Source organism: Corapipo altera, unplaced genomic scaffold (assembly GCF_003945725.1).
Source record: "Corapipo altera isolate COAL_440 unplaced genomic scaffold, ASM394572v1 268, whole genome shotgun sequence".
Lineage (NCBI taxonomy): Eukaryota > Metazoa > Chordata > Aves > Passeriformes > Pipridae > Corapipo > Corapipo altera.
The window spans coordinates 886,637-911,199 of NW_020884901.1; the positions used below are offsets into that span (position 1 = coordinate 886,637).

Genomic DNA, 24,563 nt, shown 5'->3' on the forward strand with positions numbered 1-24,563 from the left:
TTTAGGACATGCCTCGAGGCTCTTTTCATCATCATCATTTTTCTAAAAAGCTTTGCTGCTTGACTGTGTATGAACTTTGCTCTTTCGATAGCCTAAAAGTGTAAAACAAGATGCAAATGTGTATGATCCCCCTTTAGAGGAATGAGCTGCCCTGATGCACCTTGCTGTTACCAAGGGCTGGCTGTGGATGGCACCTCCATCCACACCACCCCATTTTTCCCAGGAGCAGAGCCTGCTAAATCTCCCAGGGAAGCACCAGCTTTCCAGAAGGGCCCACTGTGCTCTGCCTCAGAAAACACAGGCGGCTTCTGGAAACCCATCCCATCCCATATGGGGTAATGCTGATAGCACAGCAACGTGCAGCTCCTTTCTGCTTTGATTTTTGTGCCTCAGGAGGCACGTCAGGAATCCTGTGACTTTTGATGGCATCAATAAATCAGATACCATGCTGACAGAATTTTACTGGAATGTAAACAGGCATTTAAAATAACAATGTCTGTAGAGTGTTTATTGAGGAACGCAGTGCAGGTTCATGGAACATTCAACTCTGTGTAGGTTTCCTTTCAGTTTTGTTGGTAAGCAGGAACTGGGATTGTTTTCTGTGTAAAGGAAAATGAGTAAAAATATTTATCACAATGACCTTACTTCCCACTTCTTTCTGCAAACAGTGTGTGTTTTCAGTGTTGAGGTAAGGCAAGCTCTACCCAATGTAGGGGAAAGGGGAGGAATGTCTCTGTATAGTAAAATTCAGCTGATAAGGGACAATGAATCACCTTTAACTCGGCTCTGCTCAGTAGTAGCTGCTCTGGGGAACTGCAGGCTGGTCATCCTCGTCTCATTCCTTCAGTGGGAAGGGTATGGAGCAAATTCTCCCAAAAGACCCTTCTAGGCACTTGAAGGATAGGAGGGTAATTGGGAACAGTCACTGTGGGTTTACCAAGGGAAGATCATGCCTGACCAGCCTCATTCCTGGATCCTTGAATGAGGAGACAGTAATTTTGTCACTAACTTTAACTTTAGGCAAGGCTTTTGACACAGTCTCTCCCATATCATCCTTGTAGACAAACTGGGTGACAAACTGGGCTGTTTTGTTCAAAGGGTGGCTAGTCAAGGGTCCAAGCACTAACTGGTGGCCTGTTATGCTGTGGTTGTCCTTGGGAGTCAATATTAGGGCCAATACTATTTAGCAATTTTGTCAGCCATGGGGATGATGGGATGGACACACTCGTCACACTTGCAGCTGACACCACGATGAGGGCACAGCTGCTGTTCAGGAGGACCTTGATAACCTGAAGGGAATGCAATAACCCCATGGAATGGTACAGGCTGGGGAGCAGCTCGGCAGGGTGACCTGGGGTCCTGGAGAGCCTCACAATGAGTCAGGATGTGCTTGTGGTGGAGACAGCCCATCATGTGCTGGTCTGAGAGCCAGGAGGTTGAGAGGAGCACTGAGTGCCTCCTGTGGGACATGGCAGAGTCACATCTGGAATACCCTGTACCTGTGGAGGCTGTGCTATGACCACGTCCTTCTGTCTACAGCCCCACAAGCACAGCTGTGGGTTTGCCACGTGGATCCATGCCATTGATCCCTGGCAGCTGACTGGGCACGGGGGAAGATGTGACTCACTGGGTCAGCACGTTCTGCTCACTCTCACCTGGGGTCTCCCTGCAGTGCTCAGGGTACTGTGTTTGACCTGCTGTCCCTTCCTGTAGTGAGGTGACAGCCTTTGGGGAGGGGATGCCAAACTCATCTTCAAAGTCCAATGCTGTGTCACAGGTTCAGGCTAAGTTCATTTCTGGGAGTAGCCCATATACCCCTTCAATTAGCATAACCAGGGACAAGGGCAGGCAAAGGTCAAGAGAAGTTCAAAATAGCATAACCTCTTTTTGCTGGTGTTCCCAAATGTTCCTGGTCCTGCAAAGCTCTCCAGGCTGGCCTTGCCAGTGTGTTTACCAGACCATTGTAAAAGTCAAAGAACAAGGGCTGGCTTGATACAAGAGAAGTTAGAAATTGAGTGGTTGAGAATAGGTAGCATTGTTGCTTAAAACAGGAGAAATAATTGATTTATGTTATGGTGGCCAATTAGGCTGTAAAGTGAAAAACTCTTAAAGAAACCCTGTGGCTTCAAGGGAGCTTTTTGCTCTGGTTCCTACTCAGCAAATAGGGGTACCCCAATAAAGGTCATCAGCTCCATGAGCTGAATTATTAATTCCTTTCATGCCACTCAGGGCTTGTAAACAGTGTATAATACAGGAAAACAATTGGCACTGTTCACTGAGTGGGCAGAGGAGGGGTCAGGGGGTAAATACTTGTATTGGCAGCAGCTGCTCTTCATAGCTGAGCAGACTTTTGTCTTTTTCATCTTTTAGAGCAAACCACTTTCCAAAATCTTAGCTGGTTGTTAATCCATATCTCCTCTTCCTTAGCTGAATTGATTTTAGGAGTTTAATGTGTTGCATGTCATTATGAAGGTAAAAAGGGCTGGAGGGGAGGGGGTTATGGATAAGAGAGCAAAATCAGCATTGCCATGTTTCATAAAGAGCTGTTTGAATTCTTTTAATATTGAGAGAAATGTTTAAATGCTCCTATCCAAGGCCAGGTGTAGGATAATTAGTTGTGCTTTTATACACTTACAAAAAAATCCAAGTGTGATTTTGAGATTAATACATTATAAATACCATCTGCCAGTAACACAAGAACAGTAATGTTGAGGTGTTGCTACTCTTCGATCCCAGAGCTGTGCCATGTTCCACGCCCCGGGTGTGGGATCACCAGGTTCCCAGCAGCACTGGGCAGGACACTGAGGGAATTCTGCCTTCCAACCTGAGCAGCTGGGCTGTGGTGACCACGGTGTCCACCTTGGTGAACATATTAGAAATACTTAAAATACATAATTTCAAGCATGAACTGAAATTATCCTTCCCAAGCAGAGCTGAGAAATAGTTACACTTTGTTATTGGCAGCCTATAACATGAACAATCTAAAACTAAAGGACTTAAAAGAATTTGCACTGTCTTTCTCCGAACACCGCTCAGAAAGCTCTCTTCAGAAGGCAGTGCAATATTTAGTTGCTTTTTGAATGATACTTGATAAACTATTCCAGATGTTGGCAGGTGTAGCTTTCTCCCGAGTGACTGTTGCTCACACAATGGGTTCTCAGTGCCTGCCCTGTGCCATCTGTCCCCCGTGCTGGGCAGTGACCTCTGTGTGCCAGAGCAGCAGGTAACCCCTGAGTGACCATCTGCTGAGCTGGGCCTTCAGCCTTTCTGAAAGCTGAGTTGTGCTCAGTGCTGAATCTACACCGGCTAAATCTTACCACTCACAGAAGATTAAAAGTAACTTTAAGCTGCACTTATTTGTTGGCTTAATTTGGCTGTATGTGAAAGCACATGTAGCTTTCAACAGGGAAAAGTACAAAACTCTTCCCAGGGATCTGAAATGGCTGTGCTGCATATGAAGAGTCCTTTTAAGCTTATAAACACACGTATAGTGTGTGAGCTGCTAGCTCCTTTGGAGGGTCAGCAATTCCCACATTAGGGAGACTAAGGTGGCAAATGGGAAGATGCAAAATCATTTTTTCCTCTGAGCACACCACAGGCCTGTGCAGTGTCCTCTGGGTTGTGCCTGTTGGGAAGGTGCAGTCAGCGTGTCATGTGCAGCTTTCTGAACGCAGCGAGATGATAAATGAATGTGTGGATGTTCTAGGCAGTAAATGCCTTGATAATTCACTGGGGAATAGGACAGGAACGACCCAGGGCATTGCTGAATAAATCTGTGATTGTGTTTGGTGCTGCTCTGGGCTGTGGCTGCTGCTGTGAGCAGCTACCCCGAGGAGGCTCCTCGGTGAGGCACTCGGAGAGGTGGGAAGGCACGGCAGGAGGATTAACTCACTGTGGTGCTGTGTCTGCTCTCACGTTCTGTAAAAATGGTCTGCTGAAGTGTTTACATTTGTTTGTGGTTTGCCTAATTAGAGCAGAACTTTGCACTTTTCAGTGTAAACAGTGATCCTCGGGGAACTGCCTCCTGCCAGAGAAATGGGAATTGCAGGAATGTGAAAGGCAGGATTTGGGCTGGCAGCACAGCCTGGCTGTGGGCTGGAGTTGTGCTTCTGGGGCTGTGTTCTGTGGTTAGGAATGTAACTTGTAGTGTGCATTTACTGGGTCTTAAAGCTAAACAGGAGTTACAGAGTATATAATTATGTGGGATCTATCAGCACCAAAGTGATGAAGATGGAGACTGATCTGCTTGACTTTGGTGTTTGTGGTGATGTGCTGAGAGGGGTTGTGGTCTTTTCACAGAGATCAAGCCCCAAAGAATGTATCTTTGTTTTCCCTAATCTTGGGTTAAAATTGACCCTGTTACTAGAAGATAGGTCTTTCCTGGTTTGGGTCCTGGAAAGGTGGATCCTTCCCAAAACACAGAGGGCATCTGGCATTTGGTTTGGATCACATTCTGACTTTGGGGTTTTTCATTGGCAAACACAGGCAGGAAGTTGTTTCTTCTTTCAGCTGTTAGAAAATAAGGCTTTGGAGTGTCTTGTGTTTAAAAACACTTGTTTTTGATGCTGCTCCAGATCAAATACCAGCATTTTTGCCTGCCTATGGAAGAGGATCTCTCTTCCTATCTGGAATCTTTTAAAAGTGCACCGGACACAGATGGGAGGTCATCATGTCTTTTCATTCCACAGTAATGGTCTGAATGCAGTTTAAAGCTGATGTAATCCAGAATTTTTGTGCTGGAAGTTGTTCTGAATTGATACTCTCAAACCATCACAAATTACAGACTTCCAGTACAAATGCTTGGAAAAGTACATCTGTAGATAACGTGGATGAGATAGACATATCTCAAAAGAGGGAAGGCTGATGCTGTTAAAAACTACCTGCTTCTAAAGCAGCTTCCTCAGGTGACCAAAGACAAGCATATTCAATTTAAGTGTAAATGAAAGTTTTCAAAATAAAAACTTCTTGGTAACATGCACATCACATCTTTTTCATTTTCACTTTCCCATTAGCTACAGATGTGGAGCAGATGAGTTCCTCCTCTCCTGTCCTCCCTATGAACTCCATGGGCAGTAAGTACCCCTTTTCTTGCCACATGATAAGGTGGAATTTCTCATTCTGAGATAATCCAAAGATGTGAACTGATACTCCATAGTAGACTTTGAGAAGTTTTAGAGCTAATGCTTAATCATGGAAGTGGAGTTTCCCCATAGCTGAGAACTGATGAGGTATTTTTCACAAAAGTAGCACAGACCAGGTCTGTATGTGATTATTTCCACCAGCAGAGTGCAGGTTGTGTAAGATCCTTTGTCACCAGAGGTATCTCAATGAAGTAGATGCTTGTATGTGAGGGACATAAACCCCTGAGGTGATGGTAAATTCTGTTGACAGGGAAGTATTTATCTGTGGTGTTTCAGTATTAAACTTGGAAAGGTAGAGCCTGGAATTTCTCATGGAACTGAGAGCAGTTGGTGGAATCCTCTGCAATTTCACGGTAATTCTGGGCCTGTAACTTTTTGAGACTTTGAAAATCTGAGCTGCTGGACACCTGAAAAACAGGAATTCAGAATTCCTTCTTAACGCTCCATCTAGTGGCCTTTGCTGTGCAGAGGGACCAGTCGGTGGAATCCACTAGATGGCAACAGGCCCTTGTCAGACTGGGGGGACTGGGAAACCTCCTTAACAGAGGGCTGAGCCTCTGCAAACCCCTCACTCAGGGCAGCTTCTCATCTCACTGTTTGGGAACCCTGTGGATTTTTCAAATCTGCAATTTCAAACAGACAGCTCGTTTCAGAAATAATGCTCAGATGTTCAGGCTGCTGAAAGCCCTCCAGAGCGAGGACATTGTCCCTTCCACGTGCCCTCGTGCTGGTGGACTTGCACTTTTACTGGGGAACTTGGGAGAATTGTGGTTCCCCTACAGTGGGAATATGTGGAGCTGTTCTCCTTTGCCATGAGAACAGCTGTGTGGAATGCAGGTATGGCAGGCTCCCAGTTGTAAGTGTCTGTGCAGTTATTTGCCTGTTGATTAATAAAACACACCTTTGTAGGCATCTAGCCAGGTTTTCACGCAGTTGATCATTTTTATGTGGAAACAGATAATTCCACATGCATATGTAGAATAATTTGTCATTTAGAGATGTGTAGTTTATATTGATATATTGGCTAATATGCTGTTGAGCCTTTGTGGCTGACATAGCTCAGATTTACTGCATTCAGGCCTCTCCTGCATTAAAGGGAATTAAAACAAAACTGAATTTTCCACAGTATTCTTCCAGCAGAATGTATCTGCCAATACTAAGAGCAAAGCTGTCCAATATGAGCTGAATGACCCTCTTTTCCCCTTAAACAACTGTATGTTATTGCTGCTCTGAGTTTGTCTAGCCACATCTTTCATGTGTTATCTTTTGCTAAACTGAAAAATGCTTGTCAAACATCTGTTCCCTATGAAGATATTTATATAAACTTTTGATAAACTAAATAAACCGAGCTCCTTGAGTTCTTTTGATGTCTCCCTGTCTTTCGATCCCCCCGTCAGTGCTGGTGGGCAGCGGGGTCCCTGAAGTGCTGGAAGGCCTGCAGGAGCCTCCAGGATGGAGAGATGAGCCCTGGCAATTCCTGCTGGGGCAGATCCCAGACCTCTCCAGCCCCAGCTGTCCCATGTCTGCATTGGCAGCACTGAACGTGCTGGTGCTCAGCATCACCCTGATGTGCTCCAGGGCAGGCAGATCTCTGGGGGGGTGGCTCTGGTAGGGAGTGAACAGTTGGTGCCACAAACATCTAAAACTTCCCAAGCATGGATTTAAAAACATTCTGAACATGTCTACTAACCTGTCTTCCCTTAGTAAGTTTTTTCCTTTGCCTGTCTCATTACCAAACATGATTAAAGCAAAAAAAAAAAAAAAAAAAAATCCTGAGGATTTTTTTACAGCAGAGTAGGAAAATGAATTCTTAAGCTTATTTGTGCATCCAGAGTCTTTAAGATCTGTGGAGTGTCTGCTGAAGCCTTTGGCTTGTTGTGCATTGGCAAACAGGGTGATGGCCCCTTTACTGTAGTTTTCCCTGTTTGTCTGAAATGTCTTAGAGTAATTGCAGTGAATTATTTTCACGTGTCCTTGCAGTAAAGATGAACACCTCTGTCGGGACTTCTGTATTTTGTACTTTCACACAAGTGTACGTGGGGGAAACCAGTTGGCTGAAATGTCTGTTTAAAATAACGCACAAGTACTTTCTTGTACATCATGTAAGATGTCGCTGGAAAAAATCCAAATTGTGCACTCTCACTTCCGAGGGAGCCTGCCAAGCATGCTGAAAAATCTGAGATTTCAAAGGCAAAATGTCAAACTGCATAAAAAATGAGTCATTCTCGTTTTGATAATGTTAAAACAATTTGGCAGCCGTGCTTCTGGGCTGCTCACTGTTACATTACTGTAGTAAATTCCCTCTATCAAAGCACCACAGTTACCCAGGGTGTCGGTGGAAGTGCTCGCTTTGGGTGACTGAACAGAGCCCTTCACTGTCAGGCTCAGGGAGAGGGGAGATTTTTTCCTAAAGCTCCACTTTTGCAAAGTTCAGTCTGTGAGTGTGTAACTGTTGAACTTGGTGGAGTTGTTCCTGTGTAAGATTGAACAAGTTCAAGTGTTTTAGCAGAACAAGCACACAGATTTATTTTGAATATTCACCAAACTGGAGTTTAAAAGTCATTAGTGAGTTGTTCTGACTTGAACTGTACAGCAAGCTGAGGGAGATGGCTCCTGTGGGGTATCAGCACAGCGTGCCTCAACAGGCTACTTCAGAATAAGCCTGTAAACAACTGGAGGAGGAAACAAGGCATAAGAGAAGTGCTTGGACCCTTTACTGCACAGGGAATTGAGTGATATCACTGCTGAGCAGAAGGGGTCCACCATCCCTGGTCTGAGTGGCCCCTCCTCAGAGCGTGGGGGCAGCACAGCGGCCTCCTGCCTTTACTGCACTGCACAGCCCAGCCACAGTGGCATTCCTGGGCACAGCTATGTCATGCCAGTCATTAAAAAATACTTGGAGGGCAGCTTGAGGGGTTGCTCTTCTGTCTCAAGGCAGTGTCAGTTCTGTCTGTCCTGCAGACAGACGTGTGTGCTCCTCCCTGCAGGGCAGGAGGGTCCCTGCCTGCCCCAGGCAGTCAGCCCCAGCTCCCGAACCCTTCCACTATAATCAAAGCTGGCCCTGCCCACCCCAGCCATGGAGAATGTTCTCTGCAGCAGCACCTTAAATCAGTGGCTATTTTCTGCCTTGCTCTGTCCCATTCCTACCCTGTCAATCCAAAGCCCCACAGCCTCAGTCCTTTCTCATCTCACTGGTCACTTTGTAGGACCCAGTGCTGTTCCATAGCTGGGCTCACTTAGGAGGAAGTTTCATTTCCTATAACCAGGTAAACTTGTAGGTTTACACTTTACTGAAAGAGAGATATTTACCAGCTGGGTGTAACTTTTATTAAAATTGAGTTAGTTCCTCACCTGTTCTGCCCCTTTAAAAATCTCTGTGCAGTTCTTAAGTTACATAATGCTTTTAGCACTCATACTTGCTCATGAAGGAGCTGGATGACATGTCCTGAACCTCTCTGGTGGGATAATGGCACAGCCATAGACCTGCCTTACATGGTTTTGGGAGGCAGAACTTGGATGTAAGCACTTCTTTGGCAAAACTGTTGCTTTTCTTGCCAGAAAACTGCCCAGGCCATAGGAGCCTGTATGGCCTTGGCTATAGGAAGCTGGTCCTTGGCTGTAGGAGGCTGGTCCTTGGCTGTAGGAGGCTGGTCCTTGGCTGGCTGGTCCGCAGTTTGCATTCATTGATCAGTGAGTTGATAGAAAGGAAAACCCACCGACAGCAATGAATGTTGATTGCAGCCATGAGGTGCTGAAGATGCTGCTCTGCTGGGAGGGTGTTGTCACAGGGAACAGTCCCTTTGCAGTCACCTTGACCTCAGGATGTACAGCTATTTCGGGCTCCTCAGAGTCTTGGTGGCTCTGGCAAGCACACTTGACTGGGAGAGCAGTAGAATCTTCTTGAGAAACTACCTTAAAAGTAACATAAATCGCCCTTTTTTTTTTTTTTGGTAAAGGTGATTATTTTTGCTTGGTTAATCCACTTTACTACAGATTTTTGCAGCTGGGAACACCTGGTTTGAAGTTTATGGTTCTTGACTCCACGTACACCAAGGGCTTGAAAATGGCACATTCACTGAACTTCCCCTATTCTTGCATTTAAATTATTTTCCCAAAATTCTTTAGAAGCACAATGTTTTCTAACTCCGTGAGGGCTGGGCCTCATCCCAGGAGTATTCACAGTACACCAGCATGAGACATTCTGCTTGAGAGCATTTGTCACATCCTCCCTGAGGCTGCTGCTTGGCTGTTGAAAGAACCACCACCCCACCACCATTCCTGAGGTACCCACTGCTCTTGCCAAGTGGTTCAGGATTTGTCAGACCTCCTGGATGGCAGGAAGGCTCTGATGGTGGAGGTGACTACCAGCTGAACCCCCTTCTGACACAAAGGCCTGTTTGATGCCCCTTGGTCATTTGATAGACGCACATGAAGATGCCAGGTGTGCTTGGAAGGAACAGCCTTAAGTTTCAACAGCCTGTGCTTTCTCTTGGGCCTCAGACAGGTATCTCTTGTTAATCCTGCCCATCTGTGACTGTATACAGAAGCAGAATGATAGATGTTACAAGATCTCCTTCTAGAGCAGCTCAAGACAACATTCCCTGGCACGTCCTTTCGGTGTTTCATGGGTTCTGCAGTCCCGTGGGGGCAAAACAAGTGCCTGCAGCCTCGGAAGGCACAGGCTCTCAGAGCCCACAGTCCTACCCCTGATCCCCCAGCTGGGCTGGAGAAGGTTCCACACAGGTACCACTGAGGTGCCCCAGTCCTCGGCTTTCCATTCCTTTCAAAGGAAAGGTGTTTCCTTGCTTGCCTGGCTGGGAAGCGACAGCCGGAGCTGCAGGAGCAGCTGGGCCCGGCCGTGAGGGAGCCGTGAGGGAGCCGTGAGGGAGCCGTGAGGGAGCCGGTCCCTGCCCCGGTCCCTGCCCGGCGTTCCCAGTGAGCAGCTGCTGAAATCGAGCGCAGGTTCCTGCGAGCACATGGACTGACATTCCAAAGCTTTTTCCAGCGAAGCTCAAGTTGCCAGCCCAAATGGAAACGAGGTTTCCCTCCTGATCTGGCCTGTATTCTGCTATTTTGAACGTACACCGCGCTCAGATTTGTTTCCAAGTGTACCATATGGTGCGGATATGTTCCTGCTTTTGTGCTGCCCATACAAAACCTTCCACTGCTGTCATACTCTGTTCTGTGGAAATTCTGCTCTAGTATAAAGTTTTAATTTTTTTTTTTAAGGGAAAACAAACATTTCTTATGCACCAATTCACTTTTAGAGAAAGCAGAAACTGGAAAAACTCAACCTCCGTAGCTCTTAATATAATCTGTAAATCATGACCTGTTAATGGCAACCACATGTGAAATCACTGAAGGTTCAGGCTTTCCATTCAACAGAGAGTTTGTGATAAACCTCAAGGTACAGTCAACGGTCGATGGTTTTTTCTAGTTCTCAAACTCACCGACAGCGTTGAATGTTCACTGAAGCTATCCAAAGATGGCTGTATACATGCACTGTACATATTTTCCATGCATATGTTTTCCATAGACTGGCAGTGGAAACACTGCTGAGGACTGCACATTCTTTATTGTAAAGTCTTAAACTGCAAAGTATTTTAATTACGAAATGGAACCACAAGGACTAATGAATTGCAGAAGTGTAACACTGGTTATGGATGCTGAGTTGACTTAGTGTTCCTTAAAACAGCTTTGAATGTATCAGAATTGCAGTTGTGGAAAAGCCTTTCCTCCTGTGGATATTCATATTCTCAATAGCTGCAACTAAGGGTGTTTATACTGATTCAGATTCCTTTATAAAATTCACTTAAAAAATAAAAAAGTTATGGGGGCACCTATAACTTTAAACCAACAGAAGTGAGAGCAGGGGACCTACTTCTTAACGGAGTGCATAATCTCTATATTTCTACAGCTCCTGTCCCCTCTCTTCTTTCCCCCAAAAAGAGGAAAATGGGATTTATTCTCTTTAAGTCTCTATATTGGATCTAATTATCTCCACCTTTTCCACCTGGCTTGCATGGTTTGAGGGAGGAATTATTTGCAGTTTGTTTGTTAAAAATTAAATCTGCTGCTGTATCTGAAATATATTTACTGTGACTGAAGTGGAGCCTGCAGAGTCCATGGGGATAATTTACAGCTTAAATTCCAGAGAGTTGCTTTAAATTTGGAGTATTTTCTCTTGTTGTAGGGATGATAAGTGTGTCTCTGAACATCCTGAGCTAATACATGTAACTTAACAGTAAGTGTATTGTCTCATAAAGTACTTGAAGCAATCTCACTCCAGGAATACAGGCTGTAGTCTGCACTTAAACTGATTGATTTTAATGGTATCATTAAACATCAACTGATACTGAAAATCAAAAGAATTCTCCGAAAATTAGTCTCACCTTTTTCTTGCCGTCTTTTGGAGTAGGAGCTGGTGGAAAGAACAAAGACAATTTGAATTAATCACAAGCAGTGCTCAGCCTTGAGTGTTAAGCCTCAGGAGTGTCCCAGAGCGGAGGGTGACTACATGTGGTGGGTATAACATAAATCAAGGAAACTGAGTTCAAGTGAAGCATGAAATTTTGGTTTTAACAAACCAAAACAGTGTGTTTATATTTAAACTACATTGTGAGAGAGGCTTTTTTTTCAGTTCACTACTTCTTCCTTCTTTTATACCTCCACTGACCTTCGAGGCGGTAACTTTCATCTTCTCGTTTTGTGATTTTAGAGCTTGAATTTCTTCTGAATGTTAAAAACAAACTGTACATGTTATTTCTATATCCTGGCTGTACACTCCTTCCCCCTTGCAAAGTTCAAAGCTCTCCATCAAGCTGGATTTTTGGACAGATTCCGAAATGATAAAACAGTTCTCTGGAAACACTAAGTGGGCAATATGTGCAAGGCACACTCCAAAAGTTACAGTCTGCACTGAACCTTAACATGCCTTCCTCTCAGACTTCTTTTGCTTAGGAAGCACCAAAACCAGCCCAGAGCTGACAGCTGCCACCTCTGTTGTTATTGCTTAATTATTATTTTCTGTCAGGAAAACAGCATTAGGTGGAGCTGACACCCTCTCCAGATGCTGGAGGCAGGGGGCCATGGGGCAGGGGTCCCTTAAAGCCCGACTCTGTTAGTTCTGCGCGTGGAATGCCTTGTAAACTGGGATCCCTGTGAGCTCACCAGTGTAATGGCACCAGTCAGGGAGGCAGTGACTGCTGCCCAGACCTTTACAATGAAAATATTGTACATTCAGAGCATGCGGGGTTTCCTTTCAACTTACAGTGGAGAGAGTGGATTTCTCTACAAAGAAAATGGTTTCCTCAAAATTTGCATACAAACCCTGAAACACAGAGGTTAAACCTGGTAACTCGAGTATGAGGACAGGATTTAGTTAATTTGGTGGATGTTTCTGGTGCTCTGGGTATTTACGGCGCCTGAACAATTCTTACACCCTAATTCAATCATTCCATTAGCTCCTCACAATAAGGCTTTTATTTATAGCAGGGCAGGAATCCCAGCAGCACTGCCCTGAAGTATCACTAAATAAATTTAACATATGCATCTGGTAGTAAAGCAGCTTCCCTTTCTCTCCCACCCCCTGTGCTGTAGCTGTGACTCTCACAAGGGAGGTGTGTGACCCCAGGGATGGAAATCGGGGCCAAGACTCTGCTCAGCACATGACAGTGTCTCACTGCCTGCCTGGAGCATCCATGTAAATGCCATGTGCAAGCACATTTGCTTTGTCCTGGAACAAGCTTTAACTGTAATATAAAAATGTGTTTTCTTTATCAAGGTAAATGACTTCATCAGGGTAAGCACACAAATACACCTTGGGGAGACACAAGGATGGAATTGCTGGCAGTAATTTTAGTTATTGCTGTTTCATTGAAATTCGGGTGTTTAAGAGGCAATGCCATGGCCAAACACTTCAGATTCAGCAGTCTTCTACAATTAGCACTGGAGATTATTTTTAACTGTCCAAAAATTCTTTGGTCTGATAGTTGACAAGTCTTGGGACTACAGGAAATCAGGGCACAAAGTTTCCAGTCTGTTCCATTTGCCCCTTTAGGACGTAGTGCTGTGGTGGTGATCCTAGAGAAAATAAATGCAGAGCTCTCCTGGGACCTGAGAGAAATGCTGTTAATACCAGTTTCCAGTGATTTATGGAGGACTTATCAAGTTCTTTTGATCTCGTTCTGAGTTGACAAGCTTGCTTGTGGATGCATCATACCCTAGACTTCTGTAAGGTGTTTGACTTAATACTGAATGACAATTTAAACTGGTATGATACAAATTTGCTGTGGCAAATGTTAAAAGGATTAACAAATGACAAACAGGGAGGTCTCAGTGCAATTCCAAGTGGGAACTTGATCCAGTTGGCGCAGCCTTGGAGCGACTGTTGGCCACGTCCTAAAGCATCAAGGTTACTGGCCTGGGAGAAATGGAGTATCCCATTTTAGCAGATTTGGGGTTTTTTTAGACAGAAAAGTGACACAAATTTGGATCTCTAGATAAATCAAGTGTAAATGAATGCTTTAGTACAGTCAAATGCAAAGTTACATGTTTGGGAACAAGGAATACAGACCATGTGTGAGGATAAAGGACTCGGCTGCATGAAGCAGTACTTGCCATGGAGATAATTAACTGCATGTGTGTGCACAATCTGAGTCTTACTACTGTGCAAACAATGAAATATTGAACAGGAACAGAGGCTGGTGCATCTGCATTTAGTTCTCCTGAAATTGCTGAAATGATACTTTATCCAGTTCTGGCACAGGCTGCCCTAAAGACATCTCTGAGCTGAACAGGTTTCTGAGAGGATGAGTGGAGAGCAATTAAATAATCAGAAAGACTGTCACCAGTAAAATAGAGTTCTCTGAGGTGAAACAGTGAAGGCTCAGGAGTTCTGTCCTGTCTGCTAATATCTTTACCTGCACAAATGAGCCAGTTAGAGCACAGCAACCCTGCCCTGGGCTTGGGAATGGGTCTGTCTTCACAGGGGGGAAGCAGAACCTTGGCAGTAGGTGTTAGCAGGGAAAAATGACTCTTCAGAAACTCGAGGTATGAACTTCTGTTTCAAGAGCATATGAAGGACTAGGAAACTTTTTTGACCTACAGGGATGTGATTTTGCAACAAAATTATACTAGACACTCCTTATTCTTGAAAAATATTAGACTAAGACTCAGCAAGTCATTTTAGCAGAAAAGCAGAATTATTTTGGTTTTGCCAAACATGATAATATTTTAAAATAAGGCATTTGTGAGTGAGCTAGTCAGCATCTGCAACCTGACAACCCAGGCTGAGTAATGAGATGCCATGTATTTTTTTAAGCGCCTTACTGAACTCTTTCTGAGCCATTAAAATGGTGAAATAGTTGTATTTTTTAAGCACAACTTGTTTTATCTCTCTAGAACACACATGCAAGCCCTCAGAATCAAACCCTCCATCTCCTGTAACCTGCTAAAGGAAGTGTTTGTCACATTTGCTTGTAGTGAGAAGGGCCGTGGGGGCTGGAAGACACGACCATGGGCAGGAGCTTCCTTGCTGACCTACTTACTCAGCAGTGATCACCCTGGATTAGACTCCAGCTCGCTGTCCTGTCTCCAGAATTGTTTCTGTGCAAGGGAAGGGATGGGACACACGATGACTCGAGCCCTGTCTGCCTCTACACCACATTTCCTGAAGGCTGAGCACAGTCTCACCCAGGCGGGCTGGGGAGGGGATAAGGAGCTTCTTCAGGGCTGTAAGAGCTTCCCAGCACCCCAAGGGTGGTGCAAGGGACGTTGTTCTGAGCAGACCCATCAGGGATGGGTTTGGAGGAGGCTGCATTTGTGAGCTGTTGGTACCTGCAGCTGCAGGGAACAGAACTGACCTTGGCCCTGGATGTCTCAGTAATGGTGTCATCATCCCATTTCACACAACTTCAGAAATTGTCTTTGTTGGGAAAAACTACCTTGATGTTCGGGACCACTTTTGAATTGCAGCTGCTGGCTGCACTCAATAAAGCAGTTCTGATTCTTAAAATACAGTCAAAACAGTGGCTACTGGATGTTTGGAGAAAAATACAAGGAGGAGAAGCTCACACATTTCCTGCTGATCATCTCATGTCTTCCAGACTTTTTTCAACACACACAGACTTCTGGAGACAGGCTTCTGTGCCTTCAGTCACCAGGAATGCCTTTTTCTCTTCATGAATTTGCACAGCTTCCCTGTGAACTTTTATCTTGTCTTTTAAGAGAACATTTGTTGCCATGAAGATGATTGGCTGTGTTAGATCCATCACTTTTAATGGAGAGGAATCTCAGGTGTCCTCCTGATGGATTCCTGCAGTTGCACTATGCCCTGGCACATCTGACACTGGGTAAGCAGCTTTGGGAGATATAAATAACATTGTCTCTTCTGCTGTATTAAACATGCTCACAGTTCTCCATCACTGCAGTACTGCACTGCTCCACACCCAGGCCACCTTACATTCATTGTGGTGGTGAATTTAGGATAAGTGCTTCTTCAGAAGATCCTCCTGTGCTCACTGTTCTTGGCTGGTAACTCTGTGTCTGTGAAGATCAAAAGATTTCCCATCAGCTGTGAATTCAGGCATGGTTCCTGTGCCTCGGTTTCAGGAAGGAGAGAGATGATCCTAACTGCAGATGATTCTGTTACCGAGATTGTTTTCTGCCTTTTAGCATTTTAGAGATTGCTGGCAGAGTCATCAGTCTGACAGTCTTCACAAAAATTAGTTCTTCTTTTGCAGGGAATTGCCTTGTTGTGCTGAGGTTGGAACGAGCTGGACTTAGCCAGTCCCTGCCAGGGCAGGGAGGGCAGGAAGCACCGTGGGTTCTCCTGCTGGTCCCAAAGGTCAGAGTGATGCCCTTGTTATTGCTTCTGGGATGTGTAAATGTAGCTGGAGATGAGAATGGCTTTGGCATTAAGGTCTCCTTTGGTTGGGTGAGGCAGTGCCACTGTGCCCGTGCTGGGTGGGCTCACCCCCAGGGTGTGTTTTACAGGCACCGTTTCAGTTCTCCCTTGTGAGATACTGAAGAAGACACGCCCAGAACCTGCACGTGCAGTGGGCAAACAGGGAAAATACACTGCAGAGTAATGGGGAGAGAAATTGGAGGTGTTTGTTCTGTTTCTATGAGTTGATCTCTAAAGACTATACTAAAGTGTGATCCCTGCTGCATACATAAGGGAAGGCCCATTCCTGAGCAGGATGTTTCAGAGATGGCTTCCTGAGACTTCAGACTGGGGACAGGACTCCAATAGAATCCCCTGTTCATACAGGGGATCATATAAAACACTACAAAAATATAGATTTTTTTTCATATGCTAACTGGGACTTTTATGTTTAATTCACTGTTTGAAATATTAGCAATTCCAGGTGGATAAAGCTTAGGTTATCTGCTTGGGAAGTTGTATGGATGGAGAACAATCCAATGAAGGATTTGCTTTTCATCATCATAATGTCTTCTCCTGATTCATTGGTTACTGTCCCTTTGAAGATAATTAGTTCCTGTTTTTCAGCTTTATAATCCAGCAGTTCTCATCTGTTAGACTTCAAGATTTGGACTTCTTCTCAAAAGAAACACCTGTAAAATCTCACTTTTTGGCTCAGTTTTGGCACTGTGGCACCTCCAGGTCAGTTTTACATTGCCATCTTGTAAGACTCCATTTCATGATACACTCAGTGCAATAAAGATTTTACTTCCAATAACTGTAAATAACTGAAGCAAAGAAAATGACATTACAATGACATTGTAATGAGCGGGAAAAAAACAGGTGAGGATCCATCCTCCCCATCCTCCTCCCAGGAGTTATGAGATTTCTCACCCCTTCCCAGCGTTATTCTTTCCACGAGCGTGTCTTCCTCGTGAGCTGAACGGGTGCCACACAGAACAAGTGCTGACCTCCCTGAACCTCTGCAGGATCCTGGCTCCCATCTCCTGGCTGTGGTCACTCCCATCCAGCCACGGCAGGTGCCACAAAGCCTCGATGTCTGTGCTCTGTGCTGGCAGGGAAACACGTCCTCACGCCCTGCACGTGGTCCCATCCCCACGATGGATGGATTTCCACTGTGTTTCGCTGCTGTTTGTTCCCATTTTCACACCAAATTCATTCAGCCTTGTTTACAAATGATCTGAATGTGCCTTGATCACACAGCACTGGCTTCAGAGTTTCAACCATGTTTCTGTGGGACTTCCCTCCCATTGCTCAGTGTGCGGCTCAGCCAGAGCAGCACATCTTTAAATGTTCTTCAGGTGTTAAAATTTAAAATAGAAGTGTCTTCAAAGACTCTTGTAGAATAACTAACTGTGATTTGGGGGAAAAAAAAAAAAGAGGCGGTCTCTTCTATCTGGTTACCAGGCAAATATTCTGTTGGAAGAAAGACTTCCTCCCCCGCCTCTTATATATTTAATTTCTTTGCTTTTGTGTGCTTTTAAATATTGGATGGATGTGGATATGACCCCCAGGTGAGCAGGACTCAGCCATTCTTCTCTGAATTATACATTTAGCCTATTTAAATGCAGCCATCATGTGAAACAAAAAGGAGAAAATGTACTTATGTTCATTTAGAAGAATGATCTTTGGATAACGTCACCCAAATATTGCCGGGTTTTATCTTGCCTATAAAATAAATTGGTCCCAGTGTGCTGTGAGATGCACATAAAAGTTTGAATATGAAAGTAGTATAAAATTCAGATGAGTTGGTAGAACTGGCTTTAGAATTTTGAAAAAATGGGAACAGATTTCCTAGGTACAGTGTATGAGGGAGGGATGTACTGAAGATTTTAATTTGTGAATCTCAATCTGTTGGCATTTTTTCTTTTTTTTTTTGGTGTCCTTTCTCCTGCTGTTTGATCATATTACCAGCCTTTTGTCCTGGGGTGTCATGAGAGCACAAGTGTTCCAGATGTGCTCTGTACCCCAACATGATGAGCCACAGAGACTGATGATGATGATAATGCCCAGGTCTGATCTTTGGATTGTGGGTTCTGCAATCACTTCAATATTTTTATAGTTTTAGCACTGAACTCATTGGTGTTTGAAAATAGTTTCTAATATTTTAAGATGCACCTTCTGCCCTTCCCTCTCCCAATACTTACACCAACAAGAGGGGGTTTGCATGATCTCTGTTCCAGTAATTGGTTTCTACCGGAACAATTAAGAGCTGTGAGAGGAAATTTGTCATAAAATGTTCCAAATGGAAATCTGCTTTTATGTGGTTTCAGAATGACAACCCAGCAGGCATAGGTGGATGTGCTGTAAAGTGTCAGGATTCAGATGGCACCATCCTTATCCTCAGTAAACAGGTGGGTCTGGGAGGGACGTCTGGATCTGGGCAATCCACACCAGCTCTCCTCCCTGGGCACCACAAAGCTCACACAGATACAAACAAAACAGGTTCACTCAAATATTTCTGTATGTTCTTCTTTTCCAAAGTAGAGTGTGGAAATATTGCATCTACCCACTGGTTACTGAGGGTAAAAAATGAATTAAATAGGGCAAACAAAGCTGCAGCTAAGCTATTATGTATTTCAGATTGCTTAGTATTTGGCATGTGGACCAAATGCTTTAGATTATAAGGCATAAGCCTTTCAGAACCTTAAGTTATTTTAAAATTAAATGGATGACAGGCACAGGTCTGCTGCATGGATTTGATTTTCTTTGTGTCTTAGCAGAAGTAGTAAGCAATGTCTGTAAGTATCTAATAAAGCTATTTTTTGCTATTACAGAGAGGTTTGCTATGAGAAACAGAACTGAGAGAGGACCACATTTTCAATAAAACAAATTGAACAGATTCTCAGAAATCTAGGTCACAGTAACAGATGACCTATACATGGTCCTAGTTTTTGATGCAACTGTCTAATCTGCTCTGAGAGTACTAGCCAGACATCATTCCTAATTGACCTTGATATTCAGTGAACAGAAAGAAAGCTAAAGCCACATGATATTTAAATCTTTAGCAGAAAAAAAATATATGGCAAACTTGAACGCATTCTGTTTTATAACTAGGAATCTTTTTAAGGTGAACCTTGTCTGCAAACGTGTTGATCATCTTAAAAATCTGAATTTGAGGCTCCACCTAAAGAAATAAATCTGACTACCAAGAGCCATTCATTATGCCCAGTTCCAGGGGAGGGTTTTATGTCCCCGCATACCCACACTCTGTAATGCCCTGTTGGACTCCCCCCAGCCTCTCCTGTGCAGGTCCAACGTTCTCTGGCGAGGTGGGAGCTCTCCCTGCCCGGACTGGGGGGCTCAGCTCAGCACGAGCCCCCGGGTGCCCAGCTCTGGTTATGTAAATGGAGCTGCTGCCACTCCGGGGCACTGCGTGCGTGCAGCTGGAAATGTAAATATGGGAGACTGGGAATTGCAGAGTGTGGTGAAACCCTGACCACCTCTGCTCATAGCCCAGACGGATCCTTCTCGGTCATGACACCAGGCTCGAGGTGCAGCGCTGTTTACAGAGGCACTGCGGATGGCACACGAGAGGAGAGGGACAGGCACTCTTGTGCTAAAATAATTATGGTCAAAGCCCAAAAGAAACGAAGTAGGAAAGCCTCGAACGCTCATATGACAAGGTGTTTTTCAAGAAAACTATAAACTGATTGAGGTTAGCAAGTTAAGAATCAGTCCCCGTATTGCTGGAATGTTTGGGATGGGTAACATGGATAACCTATGGATTGCTGGCCCCGTTCCGTTTCAGTGTGCCTGTACTGGACGGGCAGTGGCTGTGTCACCGCGGGGCTCACCGTGCCTGGGCTGGAGCCACACCAGAGCACACAGCCCCTGTCACCCGTGTGCCAGAGCAGCTGGAGCTGTGCTGCAGAGCAGCCTCGTGTGAGCCGAGGGCAGCGCCCTGGGCGGGCACGTTCCCGCTCCGCGTGCCCATCCAGCCCGCCCGCCGCGTTCCCCTGCCCTTAATCACAGCTTGGCATCGCAGCCCAGACTGTCTGGCCTTTCTGAGGGAAACACAGGTTAACCACAGGTCTGAGTAACCCAAACTGGGTAGGATCCCAAAGTAGGAATGGTGGAAAGGGACCTGCTACCGGGCGGCAGAATTCCCGTTCCCAGGCTCCCTGCAATATTCATTCATGCACGTGTGTGTTTAGGTGGCACAATTAACTGCAGGAGGGTTCTTGGGGTTGAGATGCAGCAGTCAACACATGGAAATGTGCAGTTTTACCCAGTCATTCCTGGCAGTTGGGTTCATTTCTTTGTGTTACAGCTCAGGGCAGCTGCAGATGGTTTGAGCTACTCTCGGCAGAACAGGGAGAGCAGGAATGACTGAAGTCTGTTTGAAAAGGTGATGTCACCAGTCTGTATGTCCATGGTGCTTCTTAGGGAAACACATGCTTCCATGTTACCCTTAACATCAAAACACCCAATTGTTGTCTTTTGAGTTCTTAACATTTGAAACTGTTGAGTGCCATTAATCAATGCTGTGGGTTTGAAACGATTACAGCATCTGCTGGCTATTATTAAGATAAAATGAAATTCTTAGGATTCCACATTTTTTGTTAAATTGCCAAGTCTATTGTGAGATCTCAGCATACCTGACACATTTTTATTGGCAACCAACCCTGTAATGCAATACTGTATTTTACTGGCGGGATTATACACTGCAACTTCCAAGGCTGTTAGTGGTCCAGGCTTTTTAAGCTTTCCCTTGGAACAGCCATAACTGGAGTTGAGAAAACTGACTTTGGAATTATCTGTTATTTCTATGTGCAGTTTAAATAAACCCTGACCACATAAGAAGAGCCATCAACATCCTTTTCTTATGTGTCTGATGGGATTATTCCCATGTCCAGGCTGAGTCTGTGGATGTTGTCGGGGCAGGTTATGCCCAGACATTCCTCTTGTGGCTGTTTTGATAAGGCAGTTCTTTTTGCCAACCTATAATGTTCTGGTTTCCATTCAAAACTATCTCCTTAACAGGTACTCAAACTCTTACAATGCAATTGTAAGGACAGAATTTAACTTTTCAGCACGTTTTTTTTTTAGGCAGCACTTTCAAGGGGTAGGTTTTAAAATCAGCATCTAGGTGAATTAACAGTCTTACAGGTAACAGAAAAGTTGCTGTATTTTAAGAATACCATGGAATTTCATCTAAAAGTGCTTTGTAGATAAAGCCATCAATATCCTTACATTTATTAAAAATAATAATATTTTTGTCCAAAGGCTTATTTTAGCTAGGTCCTTGTCGGTTTGTCAGTACCAGCAAGAAAGAAAAATCAAAATAGCTTGATTGTAATCTAGCCCGATTCTTATCACCTAAGTTTTACTGAGAAGTAATACACCCAAGCCATTGTACTCCATCAGGAGAATTCAAGGAAATTATATAATTGCTCAGACAAAACTGACTCCCGTGAAAAGTATTTACATTCATATTTGTATTTCTAATGTTCTGATATAGCAGCTGAAAATTCTATGAGCTAGCCCCTCACATGAGCGGGTGTTTGTTAATCATACAAGTAGCACCTTTTTTAACAGTGTGTTGGTTTAGTCATCCAGCCTTTTTTTGTCCTACATTGCTCAAAGGAGCAGTGGAAGCAAGTCCATCATCTGTCTCAAGGGCTGGTGCAGAGCATCAGTACCGCTCTTCCCAGGTGTCTCCCAAACATCCTGGAAAATGGACCTTCCTCACCCTAAAAAATTCTTCCCCTTTTCAACGTGCTTAATATGGACACAGACAGCCCAGCGTTTGTTTCTGTATTCTATGATGCTTTGTATCTCTGCTGCTCATAACAAACACACACATTTCCCAAATGCAATATACAACTCTCACTTCCATTGTTTTTCCCGGGTGAAGAAGAGCCAAGTCATCCCATTCCCGCTGCGGTCACAGCAGCGCTCCCACCTAGAGACACCCTGACACTGTGTGCCTGGGAGAATTCTAAGAGTCTTAAAATCCCATGGGTCCAGGTGTTTTATGTGGCACTAAGGTGGTAGAGGAGGGACGATTTATGGAAAAATACAAAAAAAAAAAAAAAAAAAAAACAGCCACAAACCTCCTGCTCTTTGGGTGAGGATTGCCCCGGCCGCGGCGCCGCGCACAGCGAGGGGTTGGCTTCTCAGCTAATAAAACCCGCTGGTTGGGTTTCTAATCTCAATAATTTCTGCTCATTGGCTCCAATCAGCGGATTAAAGCCCAGTCTCCGAGCAGTTCTCATTTTAACTCCAGACTGGGGGGAAAGCAGGGGAAATGGGAGGTACCAGACACTGAGCGCTTTGGGTTTTCTTATTTATTTTGGTGTTTGCCAAGTTGACACAACTGAGCGATGTCCTCCTCCACAGCTGGTACTGGAGCTGCATGGAGTAAATTTACTGAACCTTTTAGGATGAAATCAGCTGTCCAGCCTCATCCTCTTACAGCCACCAGTAAAACAAATCTATTAGAACACCACCCCATCTCAAGCTAGACATCAGCTGCCTCGGTAACAAATCTCTGCTTTTATAAACACTTTGAGGTTTTCTGTCCTCAAATTCTTTTAATTTCCCCCTCCCCACATTCCCCAAATTAAATTCTCCAGCCAGATCATACTTCTGCCTTCCAGACCCAGGGCAGCTGAAAAGTAACCATATGGACTTCATGATTTTATGTACTGCGACAATAAAGCTTTTATGACATTCTAGGTGGTTAAAAATGGCAGTCAGGAGCTCTTAAACATGGCACAGGCATGTTGCTGTTCTGAACCGACAGACCTGCCAACAGTGCATCAAAAGCTGTAATTTCCTGTGCAGTGAAGCCCCTATCTCTGCTGCCTCCAGCTTTGTGTCCCAGGGCTTGTGCCTGTGTGCTAACAAATCTCTATTGTCCAGCGGGGCGAATAGTGGCTGGGACCAAAGAATTGCTGTCTGGTTTCTATTCAAATCCAGGTAGTCAGAGATATGAATGGAGTTTCTCGAACAGCCATGTGAATAACCTCTGCTCTGCGTGGAGCTGCAGGCGCTGCCCGGCTGCTCTGCACCGCGGCTGCGGGGAGCACACCGCTTGGAAACACACTTTTAATGCTCCTCGTGGCTTTTAATACTTATTAACTCTCAAAATCTGCTATCTCGCATTCCTGGACAAAAGAAGGAGGGTAAATCATCCCCTCCTCAACTTTCTGAACTTGTGGAGGAATTCTACTCAGAGCTTTCATAATGGGCTGGTTTTGCTGAGAAAACGATAGGAAAAGTTTATGAAAATTATTTTCTTAGACAATGCCAGATTTTTAAGTGTACATTGACCACCTTTTATCGTGCACAGAGCCCAAGTGTCACAGCTAATCACTGCAGAGGGTCTGGGGGAAAACAAGTTAAATTTTTTTTAGATATCTTATACAGAGCCCATTGTGAGCGTCACAGTAAATCACTGCAGATGGTCTGGAGGGGCAAAGACGTTAGATTTCTTCTAGATGTTGTATACGGAGTCCATTGCAAGCGTCACAGTTAATCACTGCCGACAGTCTGAGAGCAAACGTGTTAAATTTCTTTTAGAACAAGTTATGATAAGAAAAATATCGGGTATGACAGAGCAAGAATTGGAGGAATACTGCACGTGGGGGCTCATTTTATTGCAGTTTTTTTGTATTTTCGGTGGTTTTGGTAATTAACGTGAGGCTGATGGAATCGAGCCCCGCGCGGCCACAGATCGAGACCCTCGACACCGGGGCTGTCTCACCCCCCTCCCACCACCACAACCGTCGCTAAGCTGTCGCCGGTCGCGATAGTGCCCGCGGGCGGGGCGGCCGAGCGCTCGCCCCCGCAGGTGCCACCGGGGCCAGACAAAAGGGGGTCCGGGGGCTCGTCTCCCTCTCGCCGTCCCCGCCCGGGGCTCGGCGGTGCCGGGCGCTGCCGCCGCGGGGCGGGGACGGCGTGTCTGGGGCTGCCCCCCTCCTTTGTGTCCCCGTCTGGCTCAGTTCCTCCCCGCCAGCCCTCGGGCGACACGCGTGTCTGGTTACCGACCCGCACCCGCGAGCAACTTCGGCGCCGCGGAATCGCTCGAGTTTCTGCTTCTTCACCGGGGGAGGAGGGAATAAAGGGGGGGTGCTGCCTGTTCCCCCCTCCCCCGGTACCGGCGGGGAGCGGCTGCTCCAGCTGCGTTACATTAGCGGATATAACATATATATTTATGTACACATATTAAAAAAAAAAAAAAAAAAAAGCGCTTCTGTTGGAGAACAAAGGAGCACGTGCAGAAATGAGACTGGAAGAATAAAATATAAATAATAAAAAAAAAAAGCCCCGGCGGCGGGTCGGGGCGCAGCGCGACCCCCGCCCCCCCGGCGGCTCCCCCCGGCCCGGCGGCACTCGGATTAACGCCTTACCTGGCGGGGCGCTCCCGGGCACGGCTCGGCGCTGGGCTGGCTCTCCCCCAAGTTGCGGGCGGCCCGGCGGCTGCCGAGGCGGAGCGGCGGCCCCGTCGCGGTGCGGGCGGGGCGGGA

The 24,563-nt window shown here is 45.4% G+C and overlaps 1 protein-coding gene and 1 long non-coding RNA gene across 5 annotated transcripts in view; one reads left to right on the plus strand and one right to left on the minus strand.

The window, feature by feature from the left end:
• Positions 1–493: 493 nt before the first annotated feature.
• On the minus strand, positions 494–24,540 carry LOC113950348. 2 transcript variants are annotated; one of them, XR_003528718.1, is made up of 4 exons: positions 24,447–24,540; positions 11,534–11,562; positions 2,680–2,859; positions 494–1,289 (listed from the first exon to the last, which is right to left on the minus strand). It is a non-coding gene; the product is annotated as an uncharacterized LOC113950348 (long non-coding RNA). The 2 variants fall into 2 exon arrangements; XR_003528717.1 differs by having other exon boundaries at positions 2,680–5,548.
• Positions 5,018–24,563, plus strand: part of NR6A1 (nuclear receptor subfamily 6 group A member 1) — a 57,253-nt gene continuing 37,707 nt past the window's right edge. For 2 of the 3 annotated variants that reach the window (XM_027650079.1, XM_027650080.1), the window contains exon 1: positions 5,018–5,072. In XM_027650079.1, coding sequence (XP_027505880.1) covers positions 5,030–5,072 — 43 coding nt within the window. In that variant the 5' untranslated portion in view covers positions 5,018–5,029. Of the gene's footprint in view, positions 5,073–6,136; positions 6,147–9,641; positions 9,646–24,563 lie in introns of those variants that run through there. The other variant, XM_027650082.1, reaches the window with a different exon arrangement.